This window comes from Microtus oregoni, unplaced genomic scaffold, assembly GCF_018167655.1.
Source record: "Microtus oregoni isolate MIOR12 unplaced genomic scaffold, Mior012 000008F_ref0000371, whole genome shotgun sequence".
In the NCBI taxonomy this organism is placed as follows: domain Eukaryota; kingdom Metazoa; phylum Chordata; class Mammalia; order Rodentia; family Cricetidae; genus Microtus; species Microtus oregoni.
In genome coordinates, this window is record NW_024543067.1 from 18024757 (window position 1) to 18049982 (window position 25226).

Consider the following 25226-nt stretch of genomic DNA (forward strand, 5'->3'; position numbering starts at 1 on the left):
TCGTTTGTTGGCTTATAATTAACCACAGCTATGCTATGAAGTTTTATATCTGAGTTTATTTTCTGGAATTTCTCCCCCATCTTCATTTTAATATTTGTTCACTTTCCTTGGTTTAGAAAACCCCTACTCTCTTATATTAATGTTTTTCCTACTGCATCTTAGTCTGAATTTTATGTGTTTCTTATATAGTATTTATTATTTTTTCCTATGCTTACTTAGCACTTAGTTTACTGTTTTATAAGTTTTGAGCTATTTCAAGTTGTTTGGTTAGAAAGATTCTCTTTAGTGCAAGTAGTTATTATCATAAACACTACTCTTTGCTATGTCAGTCCAGTTTTGCTGCTTTAACAAACTAGACTAAACCCAGTAGTACGTAAAGCAGAAAGGTTTGGGAAGCAGTGCGCTGCTGGCAGCTGTGTGTGCCTCCCTGATGTTTCTTAACACACCATCAGATATTGCGTGGAAACTGAGAGAAATCCTGTGTCAGCTCAGCCTGTGTTGCTGTTATTACAGCCACCAGTCTCTCTTGGCCCTGCATAACCCCGACTCTCTCCTACCTCCAAATGTTAGCAACATTTGGATTGCGAATTACATCTCAGTGTGAATTCCAAACTGTGGCACCTACTTTTGCTGCGTGTGGGTAATTTGTTCATTTTCACGTGTCACAAAATGTTTCTTTCACTCAGTGATTATTTAAGAGTCATTTGCTTTCACATCACATCTGTGGATTCTCCCATTTGGCTTGTGGAACTGATGTCTAATCTCATTGTATTCAGAAAAGATATTTTGAGGAGCTTAATTTTTTTATGTTCCTGAAGAATTGTTTTGTGCCGTAGCACATCCTGGAGAATGCTAGCATGCCCTCAAAAAATGTGTAATCTCTTACAGCTAGACTGGACACCCTGCCTTATCTAAGTCCACTATTTACATCTTGTAGATCTATCCATAAATAAAGCTGCACACTGTCAGTACATTGTCTCCTCTTCATAGCCATCTTTCGGTTCATGATCTGTTTGTGTATCATCTACCATCTGTCTATTTGTCCATCTTTCTATCTATCATCTCTCCATATATCCTTCCAACTATCTACCTACCTCCAAACACATATATGCACGTGTAGGTATAGATGCATATGTATGTATGTACTTCAAAGTTTAGTTCATATAAACAGTTTGCCTTTCATGGGTTTCAAAGTGCATGGATTCAATTAATCTCAGAATGAAGATACAGTAAAATTGTATCTGGCCTTAACAATACCAGGGTTTGTTTATCATCATCATTTTCTAACCAGTGCAGCATTATATAGGCTTTGAATTGCATTAGGAAATGCACAAGACTAGAGATGTTTTGAGGTCTACATATTAGCTCTGTGTTACAGAATGCGTAGGCACCATGTGAGCTCCAGGAAGTGCGCATCTCCTGAAGGTCCTGGAACCACCTTCTAAAGACTAAGGAACAGCTACACACTTTTATAATAAAGACATCATTCTCTTTAATTGGCTCATTCATAATTACATTGTGACTTTTTCATTGTCACAGTTTTCTTAAAGTTTATTTTTGTCAGCTGACAGCCGAGTCCCTCTGCTTGCCCTTCGTGGCTCAGGTGCTCTCTCCCTAGCTCTCAACTGCCCCTGCTCCAGTAGCCTCTGTTCTGTGATGACACCGCTTATGCATCATTAAATCTAAAGGAGTCTCATCTTGAAGGAATGTAATGTGTCTCTTAGAAGTCCACTCAGCTATTGGTTTCTTTATTGGTACACTTAATCCATTTACATGTAAAATAATTGTCAATAGAACAGAAATTATTTTAGCCATTTTGGTGTTTTTATTTTTTTCATTTTTCCTCCCTTGCTGTTTCTTTGCAATTTGATAGTTTTTTTTAATGCTATAAAGTCTTTATCTTATTTTTGTATCTACTATTTATATTTGTCTCTGGTTTCCCAGAGATTGCATGAAACATAAAAGTCTAGCTAAAACTGGTAACGACTTAAATTACTACAGAAACTGTGAAGAGTGTTTCCTGTGTTCTCAGGTTTTGATAGACACCTTCTTCTATGTTGTCAAGTTTGGGAGCTTATATTTAGTTACAACACTACTTATGCTAATTATGGTTTTCAGATATATTTTATATGTTATATATACATATTTAAATGTGACTGTTTAAGAAAGAATTAAAATGTTCTAAAATTATGGCATTTTCTATTTTTATTTAATTTCTTTTTGTCACTTAACATTTAAAAATTAATGTTTATTCTTATTTTATTGTTTCATTTTTCTTATGACTTAGAAAAAATATTTGAAAAGTTTTTCTTCTGAGCTGTTTTGCTTTTAAGTAGTATTGGTAATTCCCTTTGAAGCTTTTTTAATTCTCATGTATTTTTTTTATTCTTCCTTTTTACCTGGACTGTAATATTTGTTTTTCTCGTGTGTGTGTGTGTGTGTGTATCTATATATCTATATATCTATATCTATATATATATATATATTTATTTTGGAGAAACAAACTTATTTTACAACATTTATGGTCACCAAAAGTTCTTTATTCCTCCAGTTTCCTCTTATATTTATTTAAAGTTAAATTTTTCACTAGTTTGCTCCCTATTCTAAATCTCTGAAATATTTGGATTATATTTGTTCATTCTTAAGTATTTAAAAACTTGAATTTCTCTCTTTGTTCTTGGGATTTTTTCTTTATTTCCTGTTTTTTAGTATTCATCGAGTTTTGACCACATTGAGTATTGTTCTTATTTCTCATATATAATTATTTGTATATATTGCATTCTAGTATTCTTGAAGGCAGATGCTCTTATTTTTTATTTGTATGTATAATGATGTTTAAGGGAGGTCCTTAATAAAGATTTGCTTATATATCTTTAAATATTTTATCTTTGAGATTATAATATAATTAGAATATTTCTCCCTTTCTTTTCCTCCCTACGAGCCCTCCTGTTATCCCCTCCTCCCTGTCTTTCCAGTTCATGATATCTTTTTTCATTGTCATTGCATGCACATATGTGTGTATGCACATACATATTTCTAAACGTGACCTGCTGAGTCTGTAGAGTGTTTGTCATATGCAGGTATTCATGGCTCAGCCTTGGTGCTGGGTGACCCCTGGTGCTCCCTTTCCTGGAGAGGGCGGCTTGGGAGCCTGTCTGTAGCTCTTTGTGAGGGATGGAGGCCTCGCTGTATCCTTTTTCTCTTTGGAATGTTGTTGTTGTTGTCCTTGTCTGTTTAAATATTTTTAACTTAGAAACTTGCTAAAAGTTATAGTTATGTAACTTTTGAGACATTTTTGTCTTTTCCCATGCTTATGCATTTTTTATCATAAATCTTAGTGATTGTTTATATGCTTTTAAGTCATGTTGTGGCCTTTGCAGTGTATGGTTAGTGTCAAAAGGTTCTGTCCATCATGGAAAATTATTTGAATAACCTATAAACATCATTAAACTAAAAGTTTGACCTGATATTTACATGTTTCTCTAAATTAATTTACCAGATTATTTATTATAATCCAGATGTCTGTAAAATTTTGAATTTTTTTTTTAAATTTTACTATTATATTACCTTTATCTTCTAGGAAACATGTGGTATTTTATGTGACGTTCATTAACAAAAGTGATATATGATCATGGGTCAATGTTTCTAATTTTTTCTTGTTATGTAATAATATCACCAGCATGTTTATTATTTTAAGTGGATATTTTCTTATGATTATTTGTAATTTTGTTTATTTTTAAGATGTCAAAAAGTGCAAATTGTTTGTTGATGTATCCACGGGGGGGGGGGGGGTGTTATATAAATACCCTAAGAAAGACTGTTGAGTTTTGGTTTCATAGTGAAACTTCTGCATATGCACATAATATGTATATGTAAAATTCTACTGTGTATACAGTAAAAATTCATTTTTTAGTAATAAATTATCTTGCTCTTGTATTTAATTCTGTAGTACTAGAAGAGATTTTAAAATATTTTTGACTTTTGAATAAAGGAGGAGGGATTTGAAGCAGTTGAAATTATTCTAAAAATGTTGAAGTCAAGATAAATGTCTTTACTGTTGATTAGCAAATATTATTTGTCAGTACTTTTGGCATGCTGCAAATAACTCATCTTCCAATAATTCATTTGAATAATTAAATTTAGATTGCAAATTTTTCTTTTCAAATATTTTGACTGTTATCTCTCTTCTTTTATTTTGTATCTTAATTGGTGTGATCTATATAAATGGACAATAAATTATATATCTTTGTAATAGAGATCAGACAGTGAATAGAACTTGGTATTCGTCCCAGACAGAATTATGATTGAATGTATTTGAAAGATTAAAGCACTGATATTCCTTATTTCTAATTAAAGGCAATTAAAGATTTGCAGGCACAAATAAAAGACAATGAACTGAGGAGGAAGTGCAGGAGCAAGTCCATCTGCAGGTGAAATGGATGCGCCTTTGAGCAGAACCAGCTGCATTTTCATCACAAGAATAACATTTAGGAGGCTTTTCTGCGTGTGCTTGTTTGATAGCATAATGTAGTCATAAGCAGCTTAGGCCGTATTCAGAAAACAGAGCATTAATGTTTAAAGCAGCAAGGCAGAGGAAGAGCAGGCTGCCTCGGGACTATAATGAGCACGGCCAGTGTGAGGGGGAAAGAAAAACAGTTTGCTTCTAAAACAGTGGTCACCAGATGTTATCATGGTAATGACCGAGCAAGCACCTCGACAGAGGGCACAGGCGCAGTCTTCTTCTGGCCCAGGGTAAATAACTGAATAGGATAGAGCCAAAGACAGGTGTCTCTTTTTGTTTGTTTTGACTGAACTAAGACAATACCTACTTAAAACTATGTAATATTAAAAGAAAATGCAACTTTAATATGAAATAAAGCACATAGAGTTTATATTGATTTAGAGTATCATATAAATTACTGTATCCTTTCCTAAAACAATGTGATATGAGGAGTGATTATTGATAGTAACTATATAGTATGAAAATTTATGATTTTTATTAAAAATATTTGTTTGAGTATATATTTTTATTTATTTCTTTTAAAGGAAAGTGCTTGTTCTTAAATATATTTCAATGTTATTGGATATATAAATGTAATTTTCAATAATACTTTATTAATTCTTTGATAATTTCATACAATATGTTTTTATCATACTTACCCATTAACTTTTCTTAGATCTGATGTGGGAATATCCTTCTGTATATGTGTTTTTTTTATTGGTTAATGAATAAAGCTGCTTTGGCCTATATAGGTCAGAATATAGCCAGGCTAGATGAGATAAAGAGAAAGAGTAGGTGGAGTCAGAGAAACTCCATGTAGCTTCAAAAGGAGACAGATGCCAGATGGAACCTTACCAGCAGGCTACAGCCACGTGACAACACATGAATGAACCGAAATGGGTTAATTTAAGATCTAAGAGCTAATTAGGAATATGCTAGAGTCATTGGCCAAGCACTCTTGCAATTAATATAGTTTCTGTACGGTTATTTCAGGTCTGGAGGGCCGGGAAATGAACAAGCAGCCTCTGCCTACATGGATCTGTCTTCTTCTCACTTCCTACCCTATTTCCATTTCTCATCTGTATCCATTTCTTATTCTCTGTACATTGACCAATTGAGGCACATTCTTTATGTTAATTGTCATCTACTGCAAGAAGAAGCTTCTCTGATGAAGGTTGATAGATACACTGATCCAGGAGTATATCAGTAAGCCATGAAGATTGTATAAATACTTTATCCATTTAGCAGAATAATAGTATTGGCTTCTCCCCATGGGTCTATAACCTGTTTTACCACAGGTTCTTGGTTCCATTAATAGTGCAAGATATGGTTTCTATCTTAAAAAGCTGGCCTGAGATCATTCCAAATTATTGGTGACTCCCATAACATTTATGACACCATTGTACCACTGGGTGTAACTTTAAACATAAATAATGAAATTATGTCCTCTGTAGAAAAAGGATGGAGCTGAAGATTGTGATGTGAAGCCATGTAAGTTAATGGGAAGCTAATGCCAGATGTGTTGTTTGGAAATGGGCCAGTCCCGTGCTCATTTTAATAACATACATTTTAAGTGCACCTTTAGATTTTTGTATAATAATTGAGAAGTTTTCTTTCGTAAAGACTATTGGTGGATGAAGAACGGATAAGGAAATGTGCTACATTTACACAATGGAGTGCTGTGGGACAATGGTCTATACCCTGTCATTTGTAGTTTGATAAAATGCTGATTGACCAGTAGCCAGGCAGGAAGTAGAGGCAGGGCAACCAGAACAGGAGAATTCTGGGAAGAGGAAAGAGTCAGTCTGCGGTGGTCACCCAGACACAGAGGACACAAAATGTGACTGCCTCGCTGAAAAATGTACCAAGCCATGTGGCTAACACAGAAAAGTATTATGGGCTAATGTAAGTTATGAGTTAATAAGAAGCCTGAGTTAATAGGCCAATCAATTTATAATTAATGTAGACTGCTGTATGTTTTTTGGGGGACTGAATGGGTACAGAACAGGGTGGGACAGAAACCTCAGTAGGCAATGGAGTACTACACAGCAGAAAAAAGTAACGATGTCTGGAAATTTGCAGGCAAATGGATGTATCTATAAAACATCATATTAATGTGAGGTAACCCAGACCCAGAAAGACAAATATCATATGTTCTCACTCATAAGTGGCTTTTAGACACAAAGCAAAGAAATACAGCCTACAATTCACAACCCCAGAGAACCTAGACAACAATGAGGACCCTAAGAGAGACATCCATGGATCTAACCTACATGGGAAGTAGAGAAAGACAAGATCTGAGTAAATTGGGAGCATGGGACCTTGGAAGGGGGTAGAAGCGGGGAGAGGCAGGGAGGAGAGCATAGAAAAATGTGTACCTTAATAAAAATCAAATAAAAATTTAAAAACAAGACCATAGGTGGAACAGAGTAACTTAAGCAATGGTATTATGGTGCCACCGGTTGACTGGTAAATTCTTACTGTTAAGTTGACTCTGATATCTATCTGGTGATGTTATGATGGACCATGACAGAAACCATGAATATCACTCATTAATCATGTTTAAAATCATCATTCACACTTTTTTCTCCACTTTACCTTAAAATTCTTATTAGACATATACTAGATGAATCGAGGGGTTTCTTTCTGCTGGTATCTGTGATCTCCACATTTCTTCTAAGATTTGCATTGGAAATGTGCTTGGTGGAACGGAGTGGAGGAACAGTGTCGCGACTTTCATTGCTCCTAACTGTTTATATCTCAGCAGGACGGACACAGGAATAGCTGGACTATTGAGATGTGAAATCAGAATGAACACTTGTCAAGGGTTTTTTTTATCTCTTTTTCCAGCAAAATTAAATGTTACTAATTTAAAGTGAGTCACAGTCATGTTTTTCTGCTAATTATTTATTTAAATTTAGAACATTTGATATTCATCTTTTACAATTGACTCTTTTCTGCATCATTAAACCCTATCAACAAATAATACTTATTAAGCTTCAGCCGGTAGAAGCAGCGTGGCTGCTGTGCAGCAGTGCAGCTCACTCTCTGGCCTCGAGAACTCGCACATGGCCCTTCAACCGGAGAAACGCTGGTCTGTGTCTAATGAGCCAGCTGTTGCCGTTCTCCGTCATCACTGTCCACTTACCTCCCTTCTCTGCCGTTCGCGTTTCTAAAACTCTATGTGGAAGATAAAGGCACTTTTGAATCATTAGCAGACGCATTAAGAAACAGATGTGTTTAGCATTAAATTTTTATGACATCCTTTAGATCAGCTGCTTCCAGATTTATCTGAGTGTGAATAGGATGTGGAAATTTGGGGTAAAAAGGGCAATGTGTAGGTAAGCTCCTGAAACACTCTGAGAGGAAAGGCTGAAAAGAGAAGAAGAGCACAGGGTGAGGCTAGGAAGTATGCTGTCCTGTCTGTTAGCTGCTGCTCAGAACGCCACCTTAGAGTTTTTCTTACGACAACTCCCACTTGTTTCCTTAAAGAGAATTTTTTAAAATACATACTTTTCTTGATAATCTTTTGTTGTGAAATCTAATATTTTTCCCGAGGCTGAGTACTGCTTCTTTTGTAGCTTGTCAGTGGGGTCACCAGATGGTACACCAACCCCAGAATTTAGTGACACTAGCTCAGCTTCGCTTCTCTTTGGCTGGGAAATGCAGTAAGGAAGACTGAGTGTCATATCTAAATGTCGCTCGCCTCTGTCTGACTTAGTCATGTCTGTTCCGTCCTCTGGTGAAAGGATGAAAGTTAGACATTTTTTGTTCTAATGAATTTAGGGACTTTAAAGTCAATATCTTATGGATTCCTCTGTTAGTCTCAGGAAAAAATGAGCAAATATTTCTTAAATTATACTCTTGTGTATTTAATGTATCCACAATGTTATTAATTTAACAGGAGTTATTTTTAATTGCTAAAGCAATTTATTTAATAGTCGATTATATATAACTATATAATTATATATCTTGTTTTTATATGTAGTCTTATAATTTATATATTAAGTTATTAGTACTTTTATTTTAAAAGATTCACACTTACTGTGAGTATCTTATTCTCTAAAAATAAAAGATATAATTTTGTTTTGGCATTCTGTGCATCAGATCATGATGTCTGTCAGAGTCAAAAGAGATCAGTCTTGAGTGACTTATGGAATCTTACCTGTGAGTGTCTACTTTGTGTAAACATCCTTTGACACTGTATAGGTGATTGTGAAATTTAAATTATCCATAAAAATAACTCATTGTCTGAAACTGTTTCTTTCTAGGCAAACAGGATTATAAAAAAACCAAACCTATTTTACGAGCAACCAAATTAAAAGCGGAAGCAAAGAAAACAGCAATAGGCATAAAGGTATACTTCTGTTTGATTAAGTTATAGTTTGATGTGTGTATGCCAGTTCAATTTACACAACTCAGTTGTATATGTGTTAAATTTGAATGTCTTAAACTACTTCAATCTCAATAAAGTGTTAGTAAAGTTTTTGTAAAATAATTTTCTTATTGGAAAACATCATTTCTGTCTTGAAATTTTGAGGACCCTTAAGATAAAGTTGTAATTAAAGTTTATAGTATATTCCGTACATAGAAAACAGGCTTCTTCTCAAGCTATTATTCTAGCTATTAGAAATATTGTTCAAACACTTCAGTCATGTATGTGGGTTATCAGATTCTTCCACTCAGTGAACCCCACTCTATAGTTGTTTACTTTGTCTCTAGAATCTGTGTAATGAAATTCTAGTGATATCCTCAAACTTGCCCTTTTGGCAAACCAGTGCCTATCTGCTTATGGGGGGGGGGGGGGGAGTGCAACTGAGAAGGGTGTCAGCAGATATTAGTTTAATGTGCTTACAAAACTAAAATATTTTATTGTTGGTTATGTCAAGTGTTCACCAAATATTTAGCATGGAGTAAACTAGGTAGGAAAATCCATTTGGAACTAATGCTACCAAATGTGTAAATTAAAAATGACCAGTACAAATATTTTATTTAAATATTAAACTGTTAAAAGAAAATCTGGGTGTTCATCTGGCAGATAAAAAAATCAATTTTTCTAAGTTATAGCTCATAACAAATGCCAGGGTATTACCAGCAAGCTGTAGCAGCTGTTGCCTTGCCAGATGATGTCCTTGGTGAGCGTCCAGAACTCGCTGTTCCGATGGTGGAACCCTGCTTTCCCCGCCTCTGACTGCTGACTGTGATCAGCTCTGCTGTGTGATGTGCCCTTCCCACAACAGTCTCCTCCGTTAGTGCTGTGCGGCATGTTTTAAGGAAAAAGGAGATTTTTTTTTTAACTTAAAAGATTGGTTTGTCTTTTTAGTTTTTTATAATTCACACAAATTACATTCATGGCATTCATACAAAAGACATTCTGTGGCATCAGCTTTTAAAGAACCATGTTTAGCTTTTATTTTCTGTTTAGCCACGTAATGACTGACTCTTGTAATAGGAAGCATTTCAACAGTGTCCTCCAAGGAAAAAGTTAATATTTGCTTTTATATTTCACAGCATACTAGGAGATTATAAGGGAAATATTAGTGTAACAAAATGTATTTCTAGCATAGTTTAATGAATAGTTATATATTAGGATTATTGAAATAATGCAGTCTTCTATATATTTATAGACCACACTTGTGTGCCCACCCCTCATTTAATTTGCTTTTACACTTTTGGTTTTGCTTTGAGGAAATAGCAGTGTTATTTCCTCTGGTTATAGGTTAAAGTAGTGTAGAGTGCTGTTAGTTAATATGTTTTTCAGAACTATGAAGAATTACTTTTTTAGCTTTCTTTCGCCATAAAAACATACACTGAAAAGTGTCTGATATTAGAATATAGATCTATTTTAATAATCTAGCATATCATTCTGTTTGGTAAACCTTAAGAAACAAAGACATTAACCACCATTATCTTTGCATGAAAAGTGTATATTCAAAGCCTATTGTCATGACATGAAACTTCTAAGAATCAAAACCACGAAGGTGTCTTGCGTTTCAAATCGAGCATACTAATTAGTTTGCCCAGTCAAACTTTGATCGCCTTGTCATTTTGCTGTAGGATTTTTAAATAACAGAGTTTCCTTCAGCAATTGTCTTTTAAAGCTTTTTAATTTCCCTGGTGAGCGATTTTATCCATGTTGATAATGTCAGAGAAGCAAGTGAGAGCTAATGAACATCAACCATGTTTGGCTCTTACCGAGTTGATGCAAGATGACCAGAAAGTCGTATTGTGTTACTACTTTTGAGTGAGTTAGAGTTGCACTCTTCAAATATTATGAATCTACAGAAAATAGGAACAGGTGCATAGACTAGAAAAAAAAAACACCAGTGACGTCAAAACTGAGTGTGCCGTGAAAGACCTGAGATCACATCCCTTGTGACCCTCACCATTGGCATGAGTGAGCTGACTAAATCGTCTTAAGCTGTGTTTGTAGTTGGAGACTGTGTCCTTCACCTCAGGGCTGAAAGTAGAGGGAGAAGATAGAGCATTGAACTTACCACATCCACGGCACCTGCAACTATTAAGTGGTTGGGAAAACCCCAGATTAGCCACGCCTCGTTTGGGTAAATACGACCCTTGAATATTTGTCAGGGCCGTCATTACGTCCCCAGGGCCTGTCTTGTGTAGCCACTGCGACACAAAGAGCTCTGGGATTTGCTGTGGGGTTGGTATTATGAGTATCAGTGCCTTAAAGCCTTTCAGCCATCACACACTTTTAATATGCTTACTGTGCAAGTCACATCGGTATAATCGATCCAGTCTTACTTACAAATCAGTATAAGAGATGAGTAAGATGTGATTGTCTTGAAAACTGTGCATTAGACGTCACCTCCAGGTTGAATTATCATGTTAGACCAAGTGCGCTGAGCTTTGAGATGACTGGCTGAGAAGAAGGCATTTGCCCTTTACGAGTTCTGGCGCCTTGTTCTAAATATACAGTTGTGTAGTAGAAAATGTTTTGGAGGAACGATGAATGGTTTCAGCTTTAAAATAAAATTATTTTATTTCTTTCTTTTATTAAAAATAATTTTTATACAATATATTCTGATTATGGCCCCGTCCCCCAACTCCTCCAAGATCCTCCACACCTCCCCTTTCATCCAAATCCACACTCTTTCTGTCTCTTGCTAGAAACCAAACAGGCTTCTAAGAAATAATAATAAAATAAGATAAAACAGAAACCAACACACACACTGAAATAGGACAAAACAAACAAGCAGAAGGAAAAGACAAAGAAAAGCATGAGAAACATAGATGCCGAGACACAGATGTTGTCCACATTGCTGAAATTCTGATAGGATGCAGATATCTGTGCTCCCCAACATGCAGGAAAAACAAATCTGCATTAGCTACCTTCAAAAGTCCTCACAAAGTCTAAGGATGGAACACTTAGCCTGTCCACGTCAGCCAGATATGCAGTATCAGGCGGACCCTGCCTGCAACCCTTGGGAGGAACAGCTTGAAATGTTGTTTGTTCTTTTTATTATTTCTGGTTTAAATCTGGACAGCAGCCAGATCATGGAGAGGAAGGCATCCTACAGGTGTCTAAGGTTATGGCCACAGGCTCTGGGATCCTGAATGCTTCATTTGAGATTTGATCATGGCAGATTCTTTAGAACAGTCACCCTCCATGGTGTCTGCCTCCACCAAAAGGCGTTTTGAAGGAAAGTGTTTGTGACATTGCCCTCTGTGTTTTTAAAGCCATTTGCATGTCATACACTGACCAGAGAGCATTGAACTACAGCATAATCTCTGCTTTCTACCCTTAACATCCTTCTTAATACCTCTGAATATCCCGAACAAATTTAAGGAGGGCTGGCTGCTTGTCTTAACAATCGTGAGTGGGAAAGCAGTAATTAAGAGTGGCTATCAGTGAGATGAGGAACACATCCTGGAAACAAGACTACAGATTTCATTCTCTCTCTGAGCTGCTGGAGTGATGGCCGCTGTGGGTGGGTTCTGCTGTCCACTCCCCAGAGCAGATGGAGCTTGTGGTTATGCCGCTTGTTCCCTATGTCCTCTTAAAACGGGAAGTGCTGTAAGCAGATGGGCCGGAAGCACAGCTGTGGCTGGAGGACATAATGAGGCCTGCGCAGTGCTGCCCTGTGCGGGGCTGCCCTGCCCCTCGGAGGTGCCAGAGCCTTCCAGCTGACATTACATTGATATAGTAGATTTTAAATATCAGGTCCCACAAAAATTACTGACACAGTTTTCCATGCTGTAGTCTCTATCAATATTTATTTTCATAGTTTGGATATCTAAATAAATATAATCAAGAAACAGAAAATCTGTACATAATGTGTTTGTGGTTTCAGCATTCACCTGAAATTTCGTGTTGATTATATATCAAATTCATTTAAATATTTTTTAAAGTTTAATAGGTGGCACATGTTGAATTATTTATTTTGCATTCATCTTAAATGTAAAATATATTCATACGGATGCAAATGAATCGCTTCCCCATGAAACAATGCCATGTAGGGGATGCACAAGTGACAGCAGGGTGTGTAAGAGCCTTGTGGGTCCTGCAGTGTGAGCAGGGTGTGTAAGAGCCTTGTGGGTCTTGAAGTGGCCTCTTTTCTTTTTCTGTGCAGTAAAATAACTCATTAACATTGAGAAAAGTTCTTTGCACACAGACCACACGCACACAGACAAAAACACTGATATTTTTTGAAAGGAATTGTAGTTTTATCGTATGTTAAATTTTGCCCATTACTAAATATAAATGATTGATATAATCAGTATCAAAACGCTAAAGGTAGTATCCAATCCCTGTCTTCAGTGCTAAGATGAACCATATTAGTTTCTACCTCATGCACTCAGAGTTCACTTTGTATCCCACTGTGTAAGTTACAAAGTTTAGAGTTCTAAAAAGCAGAATGTGTAGCTAAGCATGTTGGGGCAAACCTGCAGTCCCTGCACTCCAGTTGGAGACTAAGGTAGCAAGTGCAGGAGCTGGAAGCCAGTCTCACTCAGCCACACAACATGTTAGAGGTCAACTTTTCTCCAAAGAAAAAAGAAAAAGAAAAAGACAAAAAAAATGGAGTGGTGGGGATTGGAGGAAACAGAGAAAAAGAAAAAGAAAAAGAAACAGTTAGTGGAAAAGAAGCCATGAATTTGAAGGCGAGCAGGGAGGGGTTTATGGAAAGGTTTGGGAACAGAAAGGAGAGGGAGATAATTTGTAATTCTATTACAATCTCAATAAAGTGAGTGTGAACAGTTGCGCTTCCAATGTATCTGTTTATTGGAATCAAAATCAATGGCATTTCCTTACAATAGAAAATGAGTGGTAATTTGTAAAATATCTTCTGATAATCACTAATAAGTAATACTTAAAAAATAGTTACATGTTCTCAATAGAGACCTATTCAAATACAAGCACAAACTACATTGACTGACTTTAAAATTTTGATGAAAAATTAAGAAAATATATTAAAACATATTTCAATTTTGCCACCAGAAAAATCTTAATAGAAATGCCTCATCCGTTTATGAATCTGCTATTACAATATGTATTGTCTTCTGAAAAATAGATTACTTATTAATAATTATTGAGTTGACAATATTTGTCCTACACCATGAAGTGATAATTTTATTGTATCTGATGAAGCCAATTTCTCTTCGTCAGCTCAAGTTCACTGTTTTCTCTTTCCCAGGAAGTTGGTCTCATGCTTGCAGCTCTCCTGGCCCTCCTACTGGCTTTCTATGCTTTCTTTTATCTCCGACTGTCCACGAATATTGACTCTGATCTGGACCCAGATGAAGATTAGCTGAGCAGCAATCAATAAATGAAGGGAACTAATTCCGATAAGAGCATCCTTGGGGAGAAGTACTTTGACAATTTTCAAAACTGAAACATTTTGAATATTTTCTTCTTGGTACTGTCAGTTTGCAGAAATATCTTTGTACCTCATGGCATAAGGTATCTGGAGACTTTATCCAGCAATCCTGAGTCACGTATGCTACTCAATACTTTGTAAATCTTTCAGCTTTGGCAGATACCCTATTCATTGATATAGCTGGATAACACAGTTTTCATATGTCTTCCAAATTTACATGTATAACTCAGCCACTTAAACATCATTAAATCTGTTTTATCCCATGCATATTGTAAGGAAAAGTTTGCATTGTTATTTGAAAACGCTTACTCAAAATCATATTCAGAACCTAAGAATGAGCAGAAAGTAATGGGAATTTTTTTGATATTTTCATTTCATTTTATTAGTTTTGTTTATGTGGATACAGTTAATTAGTCATGTGTGTACACATGTATTTTGGGTGTGTTCGTGGGTACCCATGCCTGTTGGGCTCAGGGTTCAACCCTGAATGTTGCTCTTTTTTTAAAAAATCTTATTTTACATGCCCTTCCCAGATTTTACAAAGAAGCATGCTTTCTTTCCAGACATATTTGATATCATTAGGGAGACTATCTGCCCATGCATCCGCAGGAATCTTTTCCTTCCTTGCCAACTGTTAGTGCACATGTGCTGTGTCAGAGATAGCACCTGGATGACAGAAGCTCACAGAGTCACATATGCCCCTAAAGAAGAGTTCCTTTCCTCCTGGGCCGTCTGAGCTGGTGGAAACAGAAAGTTCAGCTGATCTCAGTTTTAATTAACTTATTATTGCATTAATATAAAATTGGAATTCTATATTAATTATGTTGCTCTGGTTGCCTGCAGTATCAGCTCGCCCTTCTTGTTAGGGAGCTGTGCAGCAATCTGCTTCTAATTGCACAGGGTTTCTCACGGTGCAGAATTAGCAGGAGTGCACCTACGCAAAAGCATTTTGTTGGGGTGTCTCTTAAATCTGAGCATTACAAAGCCTTGTTTTTTAAATTACATTTTGTCTCTTGAGAACTAATTCATACTCAGTAGAGAAAAATAAATGGTAGAAAAATATATGCCACATGTTGCTTTCATCTGTACTTTTCTAAAAATTTTGTGAATATCATTTGTGTTGTAGCATAGATACTATTCAGTATTTGATTGGAAGTCAGAGGTTTAATAAAGTGTTAAAATACAGAACACATAAATCTTAGGAAGTTTTGTGGATATATGTGTACATATATGCATATATGTGTATGCATATACATATATACGTATATCTATAGAATTGACATTAGCGTCTATCTACTATAAAGATGTATAGAAATGGCTATTTTGAAATACGTGCAGAGTTTTAGAGTGTACCTTGACTTTCTGAGAAATAAATACAATTCTAAGATCATTTCTATACTTGCGAGAGGCGGGAAGCTCTGCTAGATACTCTGGAGTAAGTCTGGCTGTAGAGCATGGGTTCTAAAAGAACAGACAGTCTTTGTGACTTGTGCAAAAGCTGAGTATGTCAGTGTAGCATTTGTTCTGTGGAATTCATTTCATCAGTGTGAAACAGCCTAAGTTTCCAGTATCCTCACAGATTATTTATGCCAAACATCTGAGAGCAAAATTTAGCCAGCGTTATTTGCTGGATTCTTCCTCCTGAACCCACAGACTCAAGAAACAGAAGAAGAGTTCTTGTATACTCACCACAGAGGGCCCATCCAAGTGGCATTTTTAGGAAAGGTTGCAGCATTTTACGCCATGTGGTATGTCTGTTCGCGACGTGAGCGGCAAGGGAATATCCAAGCTGGCATTTTGGATTTGATGGGCCTTTTACTTTCCTGAGTGACATGCCACATGTCAAGAAATACTGTTTTCTTCCAGTCTCCTCACACTGACGTGAGCAATTTCATTTAGTTATTTCCCTCCCATATGGTGCTAAACACAGGCACATCCAATGCAGCTTCTTTCTGTTTCTCAGTGGTAATTGAAGTGAGCGGATGTGTAACAATCGTGTATCAGATACCTGTCCAGGTTCTAGAGCAGCACAGTTACCAGCACTCGAAAGAGATGTGTGCCTCCTCGGAATGCTTGACAAGTGGCTGTTGTGAGAAAAAGCTTCACCATTCTGTTCTGTTCATGAGATTTGCTGTGGAGAGAAAATGTTGTTTCTGTAATAATAAATACAAGTTGAAATGTACTGTAATAATAAGCAAGTTTCACCACCTGAATTTCTCCATGTCCTGTGTCCATTTGTGTAGCTGGTTGATTCATGACATTCCCAGAAAACAAATCCCAGACTAAGAGCGTTGATTTCAGTAAATAGCAGATAAAGCAAGATGATAATATTTTTACATAATACTGTTTTCATAAAATGCAAATTTCATGAACTCATATTAACTGGAAACAGCCATCTCATGAATAGAAACACCAGGCTGAACGCCTAGTTTGAACATTTCAAGACAGAAAGATGTTGGCTCCCTGCTGTTTCAGAGGACCACACTTTTGAGTAGTAGGTAGCATTTGTTATAAATGTGGGGTTAGAATCAGGTGTAACGTTTAGGCATGGCTATTTCCCCATAATAACTTACTCTGCTTAGAGTGATGGAGAACAAAATAGAAGACATTATAATGGCCTGTAACTTCAGAATCCCTTAACGTATGATATGCTGTAAATTTCCAGCCAGGGCCAGAGAGCTAACCCGTAACCAGTGGAGAGCTGCGAATGAGGTGCAAAGGTTGTAATGTCCCATGCAAGTTTAGATGAAATTAAATTTATTTGAGGAGAAAATTGTAAAACTATCACATCATTTAATATTTCTTTCTATAAAAGAAAAGCTACTTTTAGTGAGAATATAGGGTGGTCTGCTTTGCGACTGCGAAATATACCAAGAGTTTACGAAGACTGATGACATACTCTAGCCCCAGCCCATGATGGGGAGATCTTGAGAATATGAGTCTGTTTCCTTATGTCTTTCCAGTGTGTGATCATCTACCCATGAATTTAAGTGCATGTAAGAGTTTTGTTTTAGTGTATTTTAAATGTCTCGGCGTAATTGTTTTATATAGTGGATTAATCAATTCAGAATTAAGTATTTATGGTTGTCTGGTATATTGGAAGATTTTATATATATATATATATTTTACAAGAATTAATGATATATATAACTTGTGTATGTATAAATTATATATTAATTGTATGTATAATTAATTGTTGCAGAATCAAGCAATTGGTACAAAGTCAATAGGAACTAGGAGCGCCAGGATTTTTTTTTTTAGGAAACTGAATCTTATTTATTTAAAAACATTCTTAGCAGTTCCCATCAACTTACCATACATATTCACTCCAAATGAAAATAAAATAAAATTTTATTATCATGTTTCCATGAACACTAAGGCACTCAATCTTCTAGGCTCTAAAAGTGCATAGTCAATAATATTTCATTGGATGAATTGTACATTAGATAAGCTTCATAAGTATATGCTTAGAGATTAAACACTTTTCTATTTTAATGTACTACATCTGTAACAAACTTCTTATCCAGAGATGACCAAAGCCGATTCTTTATCCTCTCTCTAGCGGCAGTGACACTTCTTTACACTTACCTGAGCCTCTCTGAGGGGAGCTGCCCACTTCTCCCCTAGCAGCCTTGCCTTCTCTGATTAGCGCTGCGGCGAAAGAGCAGCCTGGGTAGAATGCTATGTGTTGTCGTGCTGGCGCCATACTTAGGATCACTACACCTTCAGTAAACGTGGAGTTGTAGCGGATGAAACCGCACCTACAGAATCATCCTCACCATGGTCCTCAGCTGGAATTGCATAGAGAAGTACAAAAGAGTTGGAGAATCACGTGAAGAAGTGTGTCACTATGGAACCGTCCTAGCTGATCAGAGAATCTCTTAAAACAATTGAACTGCAGCCCTCGTCTGCTTAGTAACGCCTTGTTACACAATTTCTGTATCCGTAGCAACAGATATGGGATGCTTATTTCAATAAAATAAGTTACTTTACGTGCCAGAAGATTTTTGATGACAGTACCCCCTCCTATTTTTCATTTTTTAAAACAACAACCAAATTGGTGGGGAGGCAGCCAAAATCTGAGGTACCAGTGTTTCTCGAACAGATGTCGCGCCATTATTTTTTAGCTCGTTTGGATGAATAAACATGCGAAACTGTGAAGTATTACATTTTAGATTTTTCCATTAAAAAAAGAGACAATCTGTTTACTGTCCTAATTGAGACAACAATCCTCGTGGTTGCCAGTTTTGGCAGTCATAACAATGAACTATAAATATTTGGACCAATCAAGTAAATGGTGAGCATAAAGGCTATAGCATGTGTAAAGTTCTATTTTCACGGGCACCCATCTTAGTATGACTTTTTTTTTTTAAACTTCATTAAATAAAATGTTTGTGCGGAGCTAAAGTTTCATGGTACAGCTAAAAGAAGTGGATTTTGAGATCTAATTTCTTCCTGCTTTGTCATCCTCTTCCGTGTACAGCTGTTTCTCTGCCAAAGGAGGAGGGGCAGGTTCATTGTTGCCCCTCCTGTGGGACGTTTCTGATCATAGCACAAAGCTCAGTTGTTTTTTTCTTAATTTTCTTGTATTTGCAAAAATACCACACATGTTTTAAGGTAAGACGGAAAGAAAGGAAACCACGGGCAAGTTAGTAGACCAGACAGCTAGCCATGGCAATAATGCAATCATCTGTGATCCACAGAGAGCTCTTCAAGGGACTCTTGTTTGAGTTCCATATCCTCCATCTCCGACTGCCCACCTTCAACCCGATTTCCTTCCTTCTCTGTTTGTGTAGTCTCTAACATCCTTCGGGTTGTGTGTTGCTTGTTCTATTTGACCCCCACTCAAATATAAATATTCAGTGTGAACCTGTCTTAATAGGAATGCTTGTTTTTGTTTGTTTGATTATTTAATTGAGTGCATATTATGAAGGTACTGTTACTGCAGCTGATGTAATTCAAGATTCTTTCTTAGTATCATCTAATACCAAGTCAATACTCAAATGTTCCTGATTGTTTCCAAGCTATCTTCTTTAATGGACCCCGAGGGAGGTCCATGGTACTCTTGGTTACTTTTTAAAGTTCTTATATAGCAATGAGTTTTATTGTGGTTGTTTTTATATTTGTTCTGTTTTTGTGGGATTTTTTTTTTTTTGCCATTGACTTACAGGTTCTAGTGACATCCATTATTCCTGATTTAGAGTTTGTCATTGCTATTCATTTACGATTCTATTTTGATATTTTTATAAAATGTGGTAGTTGGATATTACATCTAAGCCAAGAGTGTACATAACACATAATGAGGAATATATGTCATTATCTCACTTGGTTAACTATGATTTATCAATGGGCTCATATGCTACCACTGTGATTCCTTCTGAAATAAAGCTTTCACTTAGTATTTTAGCTGTATCTCTTAGTATACATTGAAATTGTTTATTAGATCCCTTGTCTCTTTAAGCACTGCAAAATACAGTTTTCTGTCATTCCTTTGTTTTTTTAAGTGAAATAACTTATCATTATTATTGTTACCATCATCATTATTGTAATTATTATTATTGAGACACTATATTTATATGGGCTAGAATTATTGTACTTTAATGCAAATAAACAATTTGTAGTGAACAAATTGATTTAAAAGCAGGTTTATCTCCTCGATTGTGTCTATGTATTGGTAACTTTTGTAGTCTTTATTTTTTTGAAATATAACATTACATGAGAAAATGGAATAGAGATTGTGAAAAATAGAGAGTAGGGGAACAGAAGGAAATTACAAAAGGCCAAAGAACAGAAGACTTAGTTCTTATTTTTGATAGCACAATAGAATACAATTCTAATTTCTGATGTAAAATTACCTTTGTTTAATTATAATTGAAATATTTATATTCTAACCTGTAGCTCATCTAAGACAGAAGAAATCAATACATAAATCTTTCCCATTGTCAAATGTCATAGCTGTGAGTTGCACTCTCTAAGGTGGCCAGTGCATGTTTATGTTGTTGTTGTCCTCGTCATCTGTTATTGTCATTGTAAGTTACAGAATTTTATGTATTTGATATATTTTAGCCTATGGCAATCATCTTTTTATTACCCAAATGAAAATTCTATCATGATTGACATTAGAAGCACTTTTATGAAAAGAATGGATTATGTTCCTCTGCATTGACATTTTCTAAAAATGAGACCCAGTGCAATAAGATTTTATGTATGTAAGCCAGTATTGCGTACACATGTATTTAAGTATGTGTACATGTATGTATGTATGTATGTATGTATGTAAGCCAGTATGTCTGTGCACATGTATTTAAGTATGCGTATATGTATTATGTATGTATGTATTATGTAATCCAGTATATCTGTGCACATGTATTTAAGTATGTATGTATGTATGTGTATGTTTTTATGTATGCTATATATTTGTTTATTTGAGATGAGCCCACATACCCCAGGCAGGCCTTCAGTTCACTGTGTCTCTAAGAATGACCTCGAGTTTCAGATTCTACTGCCTTTGCCTCCAGAGTACAGGGTGTTCAACTTAATATTTTTTAATGTAGGAAAATATTGAATGATATATATTATATTCCTTTAGAATATAAATATATGATGATAGCATCTTCAATCTAGGTTAATAAAGATAATGTGAAATGTAAATTTCCTAATGTCAATTTAAATTTTGGCACATATACCAAATTAGGAAATATGAGTCTTTACTAAAACAAAACAAAACAAAACAAAAAAGTCTTCAAGAGACAAAAAAGAAATCCCCAGTCATCCTGGATGTAATGATTCAGTTGTACTAACATAAACAATATTTTAATTTGAGTACAGAGAATTTAATATGTAAACTATTATTGTTTAGCATAACATTATAGTTAAATTCTAGTATATAGTCATAGTTAGGAAAAACTAGACCAGCAGGACAAAAGATGCTTTATGTACTTTATGTACTAAACATAGATATTTATTTAATAAATAGTATATAATAATAAAAATAGTCATTAAATGTCTTTTTAAAATCAAATATCTTTTACAAATTAAAATATGTCTGTATACCAAGACTTACAACTAGATTAATTTCCAAAAATTTGCAGTCTCTGAAAAAAAATGAAATCATGTAAATTATGAGGAGAAATCACAGACATTTTTAGAATCTTTTAGTAGAAAATTATTTCCAGACATTGATATGAGGTAGAAATCATGAAGTAAATACTCTTAGATAACCACACACTAACCCAGTCTAACACTGGAGCCTTGATCTTTAAGGATCTGAAGAAGCAATGTCTTTCACACACTGCTTGAGAGCGAGAATTGAACATGTTTTCCGGAAGGCTCTTTTACAGAGTACCTCCAAGCTGTAAATGCCACACACACTTGATGCATTCATTACAAGATGATGATGACACCAGTGTTATGCAAAGAATAAGCAAAGCATTTTAGCCACAGCGCTGTTCATTATACTCAAAGTACTAAAGGCAATGATGGTGCCTACCTAGCACAGGACGAATGACCCATGTCAGCCCATAAAGTCAGTGTGGTATAGTCTGCACGTGATAAGTATTTAGCTTAATGATCAGAGGATGGAAAGTTGCTTGTAAAATTACATGGCACACAATTTTATTTTGCTTAAATGTGTCTATCTGCAAATCTGTATTTAAATGCATAAAAAGGGCATTTAGCGAGAAGTAAGGGATATTTATCTTTATATACAAGTTAAGATTGATTTACATCATTGTAGCAAGCTGAATCCTGTATCTCTTCAGAGACAGCTAGGAGGGAAATGTTTCATTGAGCTACTTAAGAATCCAGGCACCAACTAGGCATGTTTCTGTTGTTTCATTTTCTTTCCTTCTCGGTCACTTAACAGTTATGACTACCTATCTACCTATTAGGTATTAAATCTGCCATGTCCGCCTTCACAATCCTCAGGATAAGCACGAGATCTGAAATAGCTTTGCTCTTTACAGTGACAAAGTCATCTATTGTTTATACACAAACTATTCATTATTCATTTTCTATATTTCACTCTCTGCACTTTGCTCTTATAAGAAAATCAGTCTTCAAAAGTGAAAAGCCATACACTCATCTCATGACAAGTAATACTGACAGAAGACAATACTTTGATCAAACAGGTCATGGAAAAAAATGAATAAATTGGTAAGATGATAAGAGATTGGATGGAAAAAAATCAACAAAAGGGCATAAATGTATTTTGGTGCCCAGTCCATTCCCTCAGGAATCCATCAGGAATCAAAACTCACCGTGTGACTGGTGCTGAAAGCCCGGAAGGCTGCAAATGTCCCATTGTGATCACTAGTCTTCCCTAGTTTACTCTAGAAAATTCCTGTATGTCTATCTGTTAAGACTGATCACTTCTCAGGGTTTCTGGAGTTCCCTCACCCAAAGCCAAGCAAGTGGACTCATAATGAAAACTTTCACGTGATATATTTCACGTGCATTACCTGTCCTCTACCTGCTTGCTGGTCCTTCTTACTCAAGTCCACTCTTCTAAAGGGAAAAGTAACCTGCTGTTTTATTGCTGGCTCCTCGGTGCTCAGCTCTGCCCCTAACCTTTCATATATACAATAAATGTCTTTGACTGCCTAGCACTGCCTCCCCCCGCCCCCCCATTCCTGAGAATGGGCCTTCAGTAATGGCATCTCTGATCTAAAGGAATCGGAGTGGCAGGTGAACCTTTGTGCAGATGTCTGCTCTGTGTAAAGATGGCCTAGGTTAGCACAGTTTCCCATCTTCTTTTCCAGAACCAAAACACGAAAAGTTGTAACAATTCCAATCCTACTGACTCCTAAGTGAATATTGGAAAGCACGGGATGACCATTTTCAATTCCTTTCTTTCAGGAGAGGCATTTTGTTTGAGTATGAACATGCTTAATTTTGTGTTATTCGAACTTGACTCCTGTACTAAAGATGAGGTATGTGGGTGGTGGGACACTGAGGGTGTCATGTATAGAACATGGCTGTCCAAATTCTCAGGATATTGTAATTGTGTTGTGTTTTTGTTTTAATCTCAGATGGGGAAATAGGGAGTTTAAAATATTCATTTTGTAAATTAAATAAGCTAATGATTTCATCAAGAAATTTTAGACTTTCAAGACAAATTTGAGACCCCCCTAAAGTTTTCTTTAAATGGCTGTTATTCTGCTATTCTGGGTCTGATTAGCAGAATATTGTTCACTGTGAAGACCTGCATCTCTTAGCTTTAGTGGTGAGTCTTGACTGTCAACTTGGTAGCACTTAGAATCACCAGCAGAAGGGACTTCTAAACCTGTCTATAAGGGGACCCCAGGTCGGGTTAACTGTGGTGGTGGTGGGGGGGGCACCTGCACTGACCAGGGTTGGCCCCTGGCTGAGCAGAAAGGGGTAAGCCAGCTGAGCATACACATCCTGCAGTTTGTTTCCTGGCTGTGGACACAGTGTGGCCAGGCTCCTCCTCCTGACATGCTAGTCAGAGCCTTCCCCACTAGGGTAGCACCTTCCCTGCGACTACAGGCTATGGGCAGGACTGTTGAAGACAGATAATCCCTTGCTTTTGTCAGGTATTGTGTTGCAGCCATGTGGCAGGTAACTATCAGAGAAGTCAAATGATGAAACTTCAAAACAAGCTTGATTCTTAGAGAGCCTTTTGGAGCTTCCTGTGTGAGCTTTTTATCACTAATATACTGATTATGTCTAATATACCTTTATTTAACCACAAATTATTGTATTTTAAAAATTCATAAATTGCATATATACCTACATGGTATTGAAAGAATTATTTTAAAAATTAAACTCATCCATATAATGACAATATGCCAATATTTAGTATTTCCTCTTTTAGTTTTGGCTATTTGGAAATTTTTATGTTACTGGTTGGTCTTGAAGTTAAACAAGTTTTAATATGTATTTCTACTCATTTACATTTTATCTGTTCATGTTTTGTCCACTTAAAGTTTTGAGGACTGGGGAGACAGTTCAGTAGATAAGAGCTTGTATTGCTCTTCCAGAGGACTTGAGTTCAGTTTCCAGCCCCCACTGCGATTTCAGATCCAGAGGCTCGCATGCACCTGACTTGTGTGGGCACCTGCACGCACGTGCACATGTCTACAAACAGACATAATTAAAATGAATAGAAATAAGTCATTTAAACATGTTGCTATTTCTAAAAATAGAATTTTTGTGATTTGTTAACATAAATTTTTATCATCCATGTGTGTGCTTGTATGTTTAAAGAATATTCTGAGGATTTATATGTTACAGTCTCACTTTCTTTGAGGTGTCTGCTGATTTAAAACAGTTTAATGTGATTAAATGCAAATATTGAGATCAGAGCAAGTCTTCCTCCACAACCATGCAAGAATAGATTGTTAAAAAAAAAAAAAAAAAAAAAAAAAAAACCTGGTGCAGTTTTAGGTGCCCCATCCAATTGACTTAAATACTTCCTTTATATTTTCAGTGATGTCTGCCCTGAAGACTTCACATATTCCGAGAAGTCCTTCCTTGCCATGTTCTGACTTTCTCCCCAGCACTCCACAGTCAGCCTGTGTGTATCCTCGCAGTGCTATTCCGGGATGCAGTTCCTTTCTTCCCCAGTGTCCTGTTCAGTCTGCTCCAGTGGGCATCTGACAGTCCTGGGGTCCATCCCTGAGCCATGACCACGCAATCACCTTGAGAGCAGAGAATTTGTATGCAAATGTCCGCAGAAGTGGCTGTGTGACCTGTGCTCTTTTCAATGAGTGTTCGAATTAGAAATGCTTGTTCTCTTTCTCTGATAAAATCGAATCATTTTTAATGTGATTCTGTTAAATCCATATGAGAAAAGTCTCTGCTTTAATGCAGTCCACAGAGCATTTTCATTTATTTTGTTCATTTCATTAAAGCAGTTGTGTAAG

General features: G+C 36.1%; 1 protein-coding gene across 2 annotated transcripts in view; it reads left to right on the forward strand.

Annotated features, from left to right (window-relative positions):
* The window catches only part of Triqk (triple QxxK/R motif containing), a 54796-nt gene extending 37427 nt beyond the window's left edge, over window positions 1–17369 (forward strand). For both annotated transcript variants that reach the window (XM_041656738.1, XM_041656739.1), the window contains 2 exons: window positions 8773–8858; window positions 14158–17369. In XM_041656738.1, the coding sequence (XP_041512672.1) occupies window positions 8773–8858; window positions 14158–14271 (200 nt within the window). In that variant the 3' untranslated portion in view covers window positions 14272–17369. The remainder of the gene's footprint in view (window positions 1–8772; window positions 8859–14157) is intronic.
* The last annotated feature ends 7857 nt before the right edge of the window (window positions 17370–25226 follow it).